The sequence below is a fragment of the Anthonomus grandis genome, chromosome 11, assembly GCF_022605725.1.
Source record: "Anthonomus grandis grandis chromosome 11, icAntGran1.3, whole genome shotgun sequence".
Taxonomy (NCBI): Eukaryota; Metazoa; Arthropoda; class Insecta; order Coleoptera; family Curculionidae; genus Anthonomus; species Anthonomus grandis.
Window position 1 is genome coordinate 23,576,370 of NC_065556.1, and position 14,207 is coordinate 23,590,576.

General features: G+C 31.7%; 1 protein-coding gene and 1 long non-coding RNA gene across 13 annotated transcripts in view; one reads left to right on the forward strand and one right to left on the reverse strand.

The window, feature by feature from the left end:
- LOC126742546 (restin homolog) overlaps positions 1–14,207 on the forward strand; it is a 29,411-nt gene that overhangs the window by 1,879 nt on the left and 13,325 nt on the right. For 5 of the 9 annotated variants that reach the window (XM_050449205.1, XM_050449208.1, XM_050449206.1 and 2 more), the window contains exons 3-6: positions 9,735–9,815; positions 10,159–10,311; positions 10,367–10,594; positions 14,002–14,197. In XM_050449205.1, coding sequence (XP_050305162.1) covers positions 9,735–9,815; positions 10,159–10,311; positions 10,367–10,594; positions 14,002–14,197 — 658 coding nt within the window. Of the gene's footprint in view, positions 1–1,705; positions 1,855–6,988; positions 7,049–7,153; positions 7,250–9,734; positions 9,816–10,158; positions 10,312–10,366; positions 10,595–14,001; positions 14,198–14,207 lie in introns of those variants that run through there. The other 4 variants (XM_050449207.1, XM_050449212.1, XM_050449213.1 and 1 more) reach the window with 4 other exon arrangements.
- LOC126742550 (uncharacterized) lies at positions 45–4,006 on the reverse strand. 4 transcript variants are annotated; one of them, XR_007662598.1, is made up of 4 exons: positions 3,669–4,006; positions 2,782–3,529; positions 382–1,914; positions 45–301 (listed from the first exon to the last, which is right to left on the reverse strand). It is a non-coding gene; the product is annotated as an uncharacterized LOC126742550 (long non-coding RNA). The 4 variants fall into 4 exon arrangements; XR_007662597.1 differs by having other exon boundaries at positions 45–1,914; positions 2,782–3,331; positions 3,389–3,529; positions 3,669–3,971; XR_007662599.1 differs by having other exon boundaries at positions 45–1,914; positions 3,617–3,977.

Consider the following 14,207-nt stretch of genomic DNA (forward strand, 5'->3'; position numbering starts at 1 on the left):
TAAGTCTAGTTCTGTAGGGCAGATTAAATAATGTTTTTATTACACAATTTTGGAGAGTTTTAATTTCACTAAAATTAGTTGTACATGCTACACCCCACACAGGGTAAAATACCTCATAATTGAAAAAAAAATTGGTCTTTTGTTTGTTTTTTTTTCTTGTAATTAAAATTATAGCATTTTTAAATACTATATAAATTATATATACATCAGCCAATTTTCTTCCACACTGGTAGTAACAAAAAAAGAGATTTAAACTTCCAACTGTGTATGCTGTACCCTTTATTGTTGTGTATTTCTTAACCTGTAACATTTTTATGAAACTGGTTTCATTTGTAATAAATTGTTAAAATGTAGTGTTATGATGTTATTAAAAAATATTACCTTGGAATACACAAGTTTTTCTCACACATGTGATTCATAAATTTGACAAAATGTATACCCATATCATTTTCAAGTATTTTTTCAAAAATAATCTATTATTTTGGACAGTTCATAAAAAAGTGATAAATATTAAGTGTCTCTGATAAAAAAAAGGTAAGTACATATTGTTTTTAAGGTAAGAATTTATTTTTAGTTCATTACAGATACCTAACACCACTTATATATTTTATTTAGGTTTAAAAAAATAAATGTTGTTACTGAACCATAACATTCCATCATAAAAAGGTCACGAAATTTAAAATCGTTTTTCACGTTGCTCCACCCGCATTTAGAATGGTATCGTGCAATCTGCTTATGACAGTAAATAAATACCAGGTTAACCTTTAAGGCATCATGAAATGCATTATGGCAGAAATGTTCTGGGGGTATTAAAAACTCTGATGGCTCAGTAGATTAAAAAAAAAAAATGATTTTTTTTTCACATCTTTAATAAGAAAATTTTTACGTAGCCGGAAAATCGAATAGGCATTTTATAATAATAAAAAAAACCCACGCCCAACACCAAAGTAAGAGAGTGTGTAGGCGTACTTCAAACAAATTACGTAAAACGTCTTTGTAAGTGTTGATACAGGTAAATAATAAGACATAATGGTTGATTCATGTCAGGCTGTCAATAATAACTGTATGTATGTATTTTATTGGGTTTTTAGCAAGCATAGGTTGGTCTTGCTGTTAAAATACCACAATATTATCTATATATATTTATTACATTATTCCAATAATAGTCGTGCACCCAGACAATTATATTGAATTATTATTTTTAATGGTACAATATTAAGTAGCACAAAGGATCGCCTGTACTTTTATTTCATGCTGTAATGCGGAAAATTGTATAATATTTACATGTTGTTATACAATTATAATGACATACTTATTTCTAATAATGCTTGTTGAGTATGGTGGATCTCGACTGTTTTGGTAAAAAATAGTGAGGTCTGCTTGCATGGGAAAAATTAATAAATCTACCTATTAGCTGACCAGAGGGAGGGTGTTTTGTTTATAGCCCTAATAGCATAATATGCCGTAAGCATCCATCGTTTCAAAAATGGAAGAAATTTAAAAAAAGGTCCAACCAAAACTGCACTACTTAAATCCTCAACTCAAAATGCTCTCTCTAGTACTCAAAATGATGTGTGCCATCAGATGAAAATTGGGTTCATTTTTAAAAATGTACTTTTTCGCAAAATCAGCTCATATTATACTCAAGATTGACGTAAGATCGAATCCGATTGAACCGATATGGAACAAACGGTACGGAATTTTTGTTTGTTCCCGTTCCAATATCTCTGGTAGCCGGTACTTCACGCTCTCGCAGCTCGCCATTCATTCGTCAGGTGTTCGTTGTGTTGTTGTTTTTCTTCTAGTACGGTTTTCCTACTCGGAATTTTCTTTTCTTTAAAATGAGCCTTTGGGGTAAGTTTCTCCTTCTGATGCATAATGTTGTTAGATATGTGGATTTTTTTTAGAAAAAACCTAGAAAAATTTGGTCATGTAGTTTTACTTGAAAAATCGATAGTTTGTTCACGAAAGTACTTAGTAGAAGCCTAAAAATTAATCGATTTTAGTGCAGAATATTTCAGACTAGATTTATTGAAGTAACAATTTAAAAAATCTTCTTGTTAGTAAGGTGTTGCAGCAGGTGTATTAATATCCGTATATTAGACACCTATTGGCCGTGACAAAAACCCACAGAGAAGAAGGCAGATTAAAAATCTATTTATTTATTTTAAATGGAAAATAAGTCACCTACAGTAGTCATAAATCGTATGTTTACCTGTTGCAGTTAAACAAAATAAATATTTGTAGTTATTCCGTTTAAAATTCACAGAAAATATTTACCATGTAGACTTGAATGTAATTTTTGTTTATTATTTATGGAATTTTAGTTTATCGACAATAAAATTTATTACCTACAAAAAGTTACCAAAAAACAGAGAATATCATGCATAGTTTTTATATCCCGACAGATGCCAAGGATATATCTAAAATTTTCCTGATTTAGTTAATTCAGATATGGATATTCAAATTTTTCAATAGTTTAGAAGACGCTAATGAAACCATTATAATGAGTAAACGGACAATACTTGTTAAACAATTTAGTCATATGAATTAGACATGATGATGATGCTCTCGAAACATATTTAAATAACTTTTATGAATTAAAAAAAAATATTATAAAATTGGTCAAATGTTTCGCCATAAGGGCATCATTAGACAGGACAATATATAATATGACTAAAGTTTTTGTAAATTTTCACTGTGGATTTTATGTTTCTATTTTGTTTAATAATTTAACTTGTTATAACTCTCTCAGAATTTTCAGGTCAAAATGTAACTCACCTTGCCTTATATTCCACACCCAAATAAACCATTTTAATCCGCTATAATCTTTATTTAAACTACAATCTAGCAACAAAAGTTAATAACAATCACCACAATTCACAGAAATCATGAATTTCCAAAGAAAAAGTACAAAGCATCTGATGAGAAATTAACAATTAGAGAGAATGCTTAGCACATACAGTTCTCAAGGTGACTTTTATTGTACATAAAAGACACTCTCTCATTATCCTATATGGTAATAAGTTGTTTTGTTCCCAGGCCGTCAATCTTGCGGCACGGATTTTGATATTACAAAGTCCGTATCGAGTTGCATATTATCGAATATCTTGCCATCGAAATTTCGCGAAATTGTTCTGATGGGCAACGATTTCCAGCGTATTCCTTTCTCGGGATGTCTATTGTTCTTATTTACATAATGTTTATTTACTTAATTAGGTTTTGACAATGGGACTATTGTGTTGTATTTTGATAGGATTATGCATCTTGGGTAATTGCTTAAGCCTCGCTGGTTGAAGGTTTTATAACCGTTTTTGGCTGTACTGTAGTTCTAAAAGTGATAATAAACAAGACAAGTATATAAAAAAAAATTAGCGTGTTTGACAACCTTGAGCTTGAACTGATGCGAAATTACTAAAAATAACCCACGTCCTGAAGTATTGTCATATATACAATTAAAATTGTGTGATGTAGAGAGGATGCAATAGGAAAATTATTTTTGCAAATTTTCCTGCCTACAGCGGTTTTCCTAAAAAAAAAGGCAAGGACATTGGCAGGCAGAATTTATTTGTTTTATTATTAGAAGTTATAAAATGTTAATTTTTCTTCATATTACCATGTATGAGATCATTCTCTAACAAAATCTATTTAATTTCAATTTTGTTTACCGTATAGCATCATTTTATGGTTGTAAAGAGCACAATTTTTGGATTTTTAACAATAATTTCCTTATTAACAGTCACCCAACATCACAAAAACCAGTTTTTTATCAACACCTTTATTATTCCGCAAGTACGTTGGATATTCTGACTCATTAAGCAACTTTTCGAGTTTATTCACAATGAATATTAAAGTCACGCGCAAATTCTACTCCCAAATTCAAAAAAATAAAATTATCATTCAGTTCGCGGTCGGTCGAGGATTTTTGTTAAAGTGGGTGTTTTTATGTTTTTTCCTTCCAAGTTACCGACAAATAATAACAATTGTCTTGATCTGGTAATTGCGTAAAATTTAATAATAGGCACACGGGCATAGAGCCGTTCAATGAGGAAATATTAAGTTTGTTTTGCGAAGCTCCGTTTACTGATGGGATTAACTGACGGAAACAGGTCGTATGCTTGATTTAAAGGAAAAGTTGATGACGAGGTCATCGCTTAAAGTAAATCCCAACAATTGTTAAAATAACAGCATTAATTTAATTTAAAACAAAATACAATTTATGCTTAATTTTCAGTATTTTTTCATAGCTGTTATTCTCCCATTTATCTGGTTCACACATTCAAGTATTTTACAAGGTCGAGAGATCGTGGTGGCCATTCAGTCATCTACATGGAAATGGTCACATCAAAATAAGTTCGAAATCTCAAAAGCAACTGATCCAACTACTGTAAGATAATGTGTACCTTGGCCTCTAATATAGAGACATTTTAAGATTCAAGGATGCCTTCAATGGCTGAAATAGAAATATGGAGGTTTTGATCTGTTGATAATAGTGTCATTTTCTAAAGGAATGAAACTAGTGTCTTTATGTATCAATAATACACAACTGATCACCCTCACCCTCTTATCTATAGTGGTTTGGAGCTTAGTTTAGGTCTTAAGGTTTTCTATCTAAAGGTCTTAGGTCGGTTGATCATGGTGGCATTATTTTTAAATAAGGATAGCATCCAGGAGGTAGGGTTTGATACCCTCTATTAATATAAAGAAGATATCTATACCACGACCATAAAATCTTTAATTAACTATAATTTTAAACATAAATTTGTGCTGATTCTTGAATATCAATGAAGCTCAACCCACGCCATTTATTTATGACGTGACTTTTTATCTATCTGGGTTAACTGTCCTTAATGCAAAGAACATACAATACATACGTCACAGTATGTGTTGATGCCAAGGCGTTAAAATACCCACCCAAGTAATACAGAAATTAATTCAACTTTTCGCAAATATTTAAAGGAATTCGATAATATTCTAATGAGTCTAACCAGGAACAACAATTAGTAGTTAGTTTCCATATTAGGGACGAAATAATAAAGAAAAAAAAAACAAACAGCTCATTATTGACTTTCGATCAGCGTATTTGATAACTCTCATTACAACAATCGCGGACGTGTTTGAATTTCATTACGCTACGAGAAACGTAGTTTAATTAGTTTATCCTTTTTTAGTGAGAAGGAAAATGTGATCTCGTTTTTTTTTTAGTCCGGGTTATGGAAAATTTTCACACCAAATCGAGCGCCACCCATAAACCGTGTATAAACCGACTTATGGAAATAAAGATTAAGCACCATCATAAATTGTAATTATTTACGTGTAACTGCTGCAGTTATAGCAGAGGCTTTAAAAGGTCAGGATGTTTAATGTCTCAGGATTGAATTAATGTTTGATGTAGAATATTTATTGAACTCTCATGGTTTCTATAACTATTTTATATTGGGTTATTACATATGGTCTATATAGGGTGTTGACTAAATGAATATGGTGACTAGGTCGGTTCAATCAAGAGCTATTTAGCTGTAATGCTTTGAAATTGGTGCTCTTACAAATAAATTGACATATATTAAGCATGAAGAACGCCTTATGGGGAAAGTCTTCATTTTCCATAGGAAAGCGAGGAAAAATATGTACAAATACAATCCATATAAGAATCTGTTATGGAAATTTTGAAAAATGTTTAAAAGCTGACCGGAATCGGTTTTCAACAAATTTTCTTAAGTATAAAATTAAAACAAGACAATATATAACTTTGAATTAATATGGAAAAACACAAAAAAAATTACATTTTTGGCTGAAAATCAACAGGAGAGGTATTGAAAATTTACATAAAAATCACTTTTTAATTTCTTTACAAAAAATCTGTGCACCTCTAAAAAATAAGCTTAACAAAAAGAAAATTTGGATTTATTTTCCATGCAGTACGAGGAATTCTGGAAAAACGCCTGATCAAAAATTCGCAATTTTCTCAAAAAGTATAGGAAATTTCTTGACACTTTAAAATAGTAGGTACAGGTGATAACACTATAGCATATGCTCATTAAAAAAATGTTTTAATGGAAGAAACGTATGATCATCTTTGTCTGAAACATAATGTTCTCCATAAATCTATCCTTCGTCGTGTTTTTTTTAGAATAATGACTTATAGCAAAACTAAGGTGTGAGAGGCAGTATGATGGTTTTTAGATTGTATTTCATCTAACTGCAAAACAGTCATGCGCGCTCTAAAGGAAAATTCCTGACGATGGTTATTCCTATGTCGAAACATCGCGTAATTTATATGAATGCGATCCATCATTTTAAAGAAACCAAGTTGATTGCCAAGATACCAAACGTCATACATTAAATTTGAAAGTTTGCTTAATTTTTTCTTATGTTGCATATAGATTAACAAAAAAAAACAACTTCAGATGATAAATTATATATTCCATTCGGACGTTTCGATTTATATGAGATCATCCTTAGGACTTACCCAAATAAAATCATTGAACCAATTTTGTGCAATTAAAATCACATTGAATAAAATTAAATATTTTGAAGAATTGGTTATTAATGTATAAATCAGATAAGTAATTTTTAAACCTTCCAAATTCAAACTTACAAACTGAGGTCTCGAGAAATAATTCACATTTTGAACCTCTAGGACCAGACAATTTTTCTTGCCAATAATCACACATAAAATAGTCACAATGACCTTAAAAGCCCCAAAAAATAAATAAAAAATATACCGCTAGAAATTCCTACGTACATGTCAAACGATGGGTTTGTTTACCAACGTTGCAAAACGCGGATTCTGAACTACAGGTGTACCAAAAAGAAACAATTTCGTAGGTAGTACCGCGGTGTAGGATGTGACCCACCTGTATGCTAGAACGCTTAATTAAGGTTTCTATTTAAAAAAAAAATATTTCGTGAACAAACATTAAGAATCCACATATCGTCGTCTTAAATTTGACATTTTGGTTGGATTTTAATGGTATTTTTCACACAGATGAAACGGACGATCCGCTTAAAAAAATGATCGACAAATACGGACGGCACAGGTTAACAGGTACTTCTAGATATAACTAGTATCAAATAATTCTTCTTAAATGTTAGTGACTTATAGCATGTTCATGTCTATATATGTTTTCTTTTTTTTAAATGGTACCATCAGATGTGGCAGAGGAAGAAAATGAGGAAGACACGTTTTCGCGTCCCTGGAGCGCATATTCATCACATTCACCCTCTGGTCGTAAACGATACTCATCTAGTAAGTTAATTTTAAGGGGTTTTATTGTAGGGTAATTTTATATATATATCCCTTTATGTCGGGCTTCCATATTCCATTTTCCATTTTAAAACTGACCTTTTATGTATTAAACAGTTAAACAAAGAATTTTTTTTTTTACAGAAATTTGACATATTTACGCATGTGAGATGAATTTAGATAAAATGAAGCGTTCAAATGTTTTTATAATTTTTGGATAAAAAATAACGTTCTGGGTACAATGCACCTCATATGTCAACTTATGACAAAAAACACTTGAATAATTTATTTGTTTACGCCTAAAGAAGTCATGGCATGCTAAATGGAATTTTCTGGATTCTTAAGACCCACGAAGTGTCATTGTACTCAGAGTTAATTTTCTATCGAATAAAAATAGAATATTCAAGTTAGCCCCAACCCACATCCTATTAGTGGAAAGATCAGAAATGTATCTAGAATTTCGAAGAATTTGACTTACCAAAAAATTTATGAGACATATGAGATTAGAAAGTGACAAGTGAAAGTGTAAGAGGATCTTTCAATACATTCCTCTTAATCTTTATCCCTTATCTGTAGCGTTTATCCAAAGTGTTATTAATTACCAACATGAGCATCAAAAATGTTGCATTATCCATGACAAAGTAGTAAATCAGTTAAATTATTCGATGGTTGTCTTTTTTTTCTATTTAAAAAAATTATAAAGTGATAAGGGGACCATCTTTGAGAATATACAGCAGTGGGAAAAAGTATGGAAACTTGTTAAGATTATGAGTATATTTGGATTCTCTCTTATTATTGCAGCCTACATATTTATTTATTTTTTAAACAAAATAATATTTGTTCAAATTTTGGTTTTTAAATAATAATATAATGATAAACATTTTTTAGTATCTAAGACTGCCTGGAATCTTCTAGACATAGAGTGAACATTTTTGGAGCGTTTCTAGGGGAATGTGCGACTAATTTTAATTTTATTTATTATATATTTTAATTTTATGCTTTATAGTGTTGCTTTGTTTTTACACAATTCTATGCTTTGCACTGTTTTTACACAATTGCTGTTCATTTTTAGTCTCAGAATGGGTCCGAATCGGGCAATCTAAGACATCCCAAAGATGTTTAATGGGATTTAGGTCTGGGGGTTAAAATGGCCATTCAAGTATATAGAGTTATGTTTTTCTGGTAAATTTTTTTACTTCCTTGGAAGAAGGTTTCGGACCATTGTCCTGTTGAAAAATCCACCGAAATGGTATATTATAGTATATATTGAAAGTGATCCATCTTATCCTGCCCTTGAATGATTGGCCCGGTACCAGATCGAGAAAAACATCCTCAGACCATGCTTCACAGTAGGAATTTGGTACTTTGCTTTGAATTTTGCACCTACCATCACTCCACAGAACGGTATTCCATTTTTCTGGAGACCAAGTAAAATGAGCCCTAGCAAACTCCATTTTTTAGGCCTTTATATTTTTTTAAAATAAAAGCTGACGACGGTTTCCTATGGGTCTCCTGTTCACGTTTTGCTCCACAAACTGCTACGAGATTCCACCTTTTTCTTCCCACTTTAAATAAATCCAGAACTTTTTATTTTTAAATTAATTCGTTAACACGATATTTGCTCTGTAGAACTAAGACTCTTTAGAACCCGAAATTCACATGCCTTATTGCAAAAAGACTATTGTATATTTATACGAACATTATTAAAAGTTTCCATACTTTTTTCCACTACCACTGTGGACAAATATTTAAAAAACTGGGGTCACATTTACTACAGCCGGTAAAATTGTATCTTTGTGTCTTTTGTAATTTGTTTAATTATCAGTACACCGGTTAACAAAAAATTCCAATTGCAATGGAAGAAATATAAATACATGTCCCGAGTTCCTTATATGTATAGAGCGTCCAAGTTTCCTATCTTCAAATGATTCAAACTTGAAACACCTTATGTACATACCTATAGACACAGTAAAATATTTTTAATCATCCTTATAAATCTGAGATTAAATTATATATTTTTTTCAATCGCCTACGACTTTATGTTGTTAATAGTGTAGTCATCGCCGCGTCACTGTATAAATTATATCTGTTATTATTTATTATTATCCTAATTGGATTTTTAATAAGATTTCGCTGAAACTATGCATTTGATTACATTTGATACACTATAGTAGGTAGACATAGAAAAATTTGTTTATTCACTATACAGGGCTAGATTAAAAAGTACACGTCCCTCCCACCTCTCTCTTTTGACTAGCTTATAAGTTTTGAAGTAAGAATCACTGACTGAAATTTGAAATAGTCATTTTGAAATTCAATTTCAAAGAAAAACTCTAATTATAGAGACATCAAAAAAGGAGAACTTTTACAATATAAATTCCCCTTTAAATCGACTAAATTATTTACTATATATATAACTTTATATGTGTAAGCTTTTGCACCCTATAAAGCCCAATCACGTCACGCTTTAAGTGTTGCTTAAAACCAGGTAGTCCGGCCTCATCCATGGACGGCCTGTGGGATCTCCATCCGCGAAGACTCAGCGAGGCTGGCCTCAGTCGTCATTCAGGTACCTACAAATTGCGACAAGAAATGTGAAACTTGTAATTAAATCCCACTAAGTTCCTAAACGTGCCACTAAATATTAACTGAAGAGAACTATATGGGAAGGAGGTTATTAATACGGTCTATATAGGCAGCAAAATAACGTCAGTCTCATCATGACATCATCTTGCTACCTGAATAACGTTTAACTTATGACATATTTCTAATAATTGTAAATAAACTTTATATACGTACATTGAATGAATAACCTTATGGTGTAGGTATCTCTAATGTTGTTTAATAACTCCCCATGGGACGAATTTATTAGCTCGCGCTATAAACCATTACACTGACAATAAATGATTTAGATTCCAGTCAAATTTTAACCGAAGACACCGACAGCTTCATAATAGGAGAAAAAGTATGGGTGGGAGGTACCAAGCCGGGCCACATCGCTTTTATTGGAGAAACCCAATTCGCCCCAGGAGAATGGGCTGGTATTGCTTTGGACGAACCTATTGGTAAACCATACTTATCACTCCCCATTCTCATTTAATGATTATAAAACTGTTTTAGGTAAAAATGACGGTTCCGTCGGTGGAATAAGGTACTTCATGTGCGAACCCAAGAAGGGGGTGTTTTCAAGACTCACGAGACTTACTAGGGTGCCTTTGGTGCAAGACCACGGAGGGTCTGGGGACACATTTACCTCGCCCCATAATGGGAGTATACGGAAAAGTCCGGCGTATACTCCATCGCCGACAGAAACAAATAGGAGCATATTAAAATCACCGATGTCAGTTTGTAAGTTTTGTGGGAGAGTGGGGGCAGGATTTACTACAGAAAAGCGACAGAATTAACACTTTTTTCTCGTTGAAATTGTATTTTTTTAAACGCAGTTTGCTTCATTATTTATCATTAGAAGCCGCTCTTTGAGTCTGAGATTACCTATCATCCCTAAATATAGGGAATATCAATTTTCTGAGTTTTCTTCTTTTCTTATCGCCTGAATGATCCGAAGACCGTTCTTCGCGTTTGATTCATTTTATCACATATTTCCCGGAATAATTCTTTTATTATAGTTGTATGTCAGAATAATTATATCAAGGAGCTATTATCTAATCTATTATATAATCTATGAACAAAAGTAACTAATTAATAATAATTTCAATGTAACAAAGAAATTGTGTTTTATACAACTAGGAGACACAGAAATTAAAATGTAAAATTTGACTGATAATTAAGATAACAAAAAATAGGTTATTGCAACATAACACATAGATGACTAAATACTCATAAATGTGCAAAGGTTGCTCCAATTAGAAAAAATCAAAATCTAACAATCTAAAGACAACAAATAAACTACAATCGAACTTTAACAAATATTTGCAAATTATCATCCAACATTATAAATGCAAGTTACTAAAATAATAAACTAAATCTCCAAAAGAGCTCCCTAAACACTTCACCCCTGCTAAAAATATATATAATGTCTTCATCAAGAGTAATAGTATTACATGTTTAATGATTATCACAGTGTATATGCAGCAAATAGTAAATATCCAGAAAACTTCACCTATAACAAGAAACCTTGCACCCAGGTCAAATCATTGCCAAAAGCAAGCATTAAACCAGGTTTTTTAAAATAAGGATATTTTCGAAAATATGATCTACATTCTTTTTTTTATATTCGTTGATTTTTTACAATTTCTGATTTCATAAGGTATGAGGTTACATATTTTTGCCGCACAATAGTTTAAGAACTTTAAATTAGCATTAGTGCTACTCCTAGGCAATTCTACAAAATTATTAATTAATTTTCTAGTTTCGTAGCTATAACTCACATATTCTTTTAGCTCCTCATTCTTATAAACAAATATACATCTAATATATATGAAGATCGTATATCAAAAATTTCTTTCAAATATAATAAATATCTATGGTCTAGCTTACTTTTTTTATTTATTATCTTAAGAATATAATTTTGTACAACATTAAATGAACTTACACCTGCGTTAGAACAGATGTTTTGGTTATAATGAAATTGTTGACAGTTAAAATACATAGCTCAAATCCTTAAAAACTATATATCTTCGTTCTTAATTCATAAGCTTATAAAAAATTGTAGGTCAACACAGTTAATTTTTAAGTCATCTGATTTATCTATAAAACTATTTTGTTCTTTAATAACCATTAGTATCTGTTGTTCACACAAGCCAGAATCAAAACCAGGTATTTTAAAACGCGGTTCTCTCATTTGGGTTATCTGTATATCATAATCTTTTAGTTTCATCTCTGGGTCTTTTCTTAAAACATATCAGATTTTTTACTAGGTACATTTAATATGGCCCCATTTTTTATATGACTGGTACCTTTTACGTCCTGATTATTTTTGTTCATGTCTTGATGTTTTTCGGCTTTATTATAATATTTGGCAAGCTAGTAGTAGTTCAATTCGTGGTAGTTTGTCCCCCTTTTTGTTGCAATATTTTACTGTATAAGAATGCTGAAATCCTTGGTGATGCTGGTTGTTAATTCTCTAGATCACTTATTTTCTGTCCCATTCTACTGCAAATACTATATGTGACGTGTTTTTGAATGAAGGCTTCGAGGATGTTTTTGCATGAAGCTTTCTGATATTCTAACATATTGAGGCAAAGAAAACCTGAAGATCTATAGCGTGTGTGCTAGTAGTATAAAGCTGTTTATCAGGCAGAAGAAAGGTAACTAGTAAATTGTTTATTGTGTCATTACTTGTGAATCATGAGGTCTAGGATCTATAATCCTTGAGTTATAACATCTATGACCGGAATTAAAGTTTATGCAAATGATACTAGCTTCCTCTTACTTGCCAAAAACTATGAGAGCTTGACTGAACAGGTCGGTGGGTACACAGGGGTTCTAAATTATGCATCTCAATGTTTTAACTTTTTCTCTAATATAAGTATAGCCGAGTAATAAACTTTCTTAAAATGAAGTTGCTAGAAATCTTATTGACTCAAAATTAACTTTTAAAGAACATGTTAAGTCTGTCTCTTAATACCATTTGGATTAGTTGCTCTAAGAAAAGCCTGCAGAATTTTTGACATACAGGTTTGTGTAATAGCATATTACTCCCTCATTCATTTAGTCAGCGCATACTATTGGTGTGGGACCACTCTAAAAGACATATGATTTCATCCTTGGCTCTTATAATATCCGATTTGACATCAATAGCTCCCTTCAGACGCTCATATATTTAAAATTTTTAACATTTATCACAATACTTCTTTTTTCTTTCCTTAAGTTCCATAACTTTCACTTCTACAGATGTTTGTTGAGAGCATTGTTTACATACTTTTCTTCTACAGATATCACAGGAAAAAAACAGGACGACTTCTATTCCTTTTGATTTCCTTACAGTCGTCGCACTCCATTTTAATATTATTAAAAAGACAATAAATAATTGTACACAGTGTAGTACATATTCGCACTGTTACAGACCCTGCTACTTATTTTTGCAGCAGAATATGAATAAATCAATGGAGTTTATGGCATTAGCATTTTTTTGGCTGCATGAAATGTAAATAGGTTTTTTGTAATTGTCACATTAACGGCTACGTAAAGCACCATAAAGAAGATTGAAGATATTAACAAACACTTTTATATTATTCCATTTGTACGGTCGCAAAACTTTAAAATTTCAGGAGACACAATAGATACGTGCTACAGACACCAAAAGAAAACTTTCTGCTCACAAATTTTTAAAAAACTATAAGGAATATTTGCTATGAAAAGCAGCAAAAAACTGTCCCAACTAAATATTTGGAACGTGCAGATATTAGCAAAACTGGTGGTATATTTCCTAAACCAAGAGTGTCAGAGAATATGTTTAATAACCCTCTAAAATATTGCATGGAATTTGCGTTAATATGTAGATACTAGATTTATTTAAGTTAATTTGAATTCTTAGTTCAGCCTACTGTTATTTTTCTCTCCACTAATAATTTCCTTGTGGAACTTCTCAAGATAAATACTTAACATCCTTTGAATTACCAATTAAATATTGAAACTATAAGTGGAAGGAAACTCATAGACTAATATTAATTAGCTTCAATATGATATTAAAACTTATTTTTGATTTGATTTTATTTAAACTGTCGCTTCTCTGTAATTTAACTTTGCTCTCATTTTAACATCTTCATTCATAAAATAATAATAATATTCCCTAGCTGGTTCCAACCAAAGTCTCTCCTCCGCCCACGTAGATTACAAAATAGGCGATAGGGTGATCATAAAAAGTAGCCAAGGCTCCAAAGTGGGCACCGTCCGTTTTATGGGTACCACAGAGTTCGCGCCCGGCGAATGGGTCGGCGTCGAACTGGACGAACCCAGAGGAAAAAACGACGGTTCTGTAAACGGGACTAGGTCAGCAGTA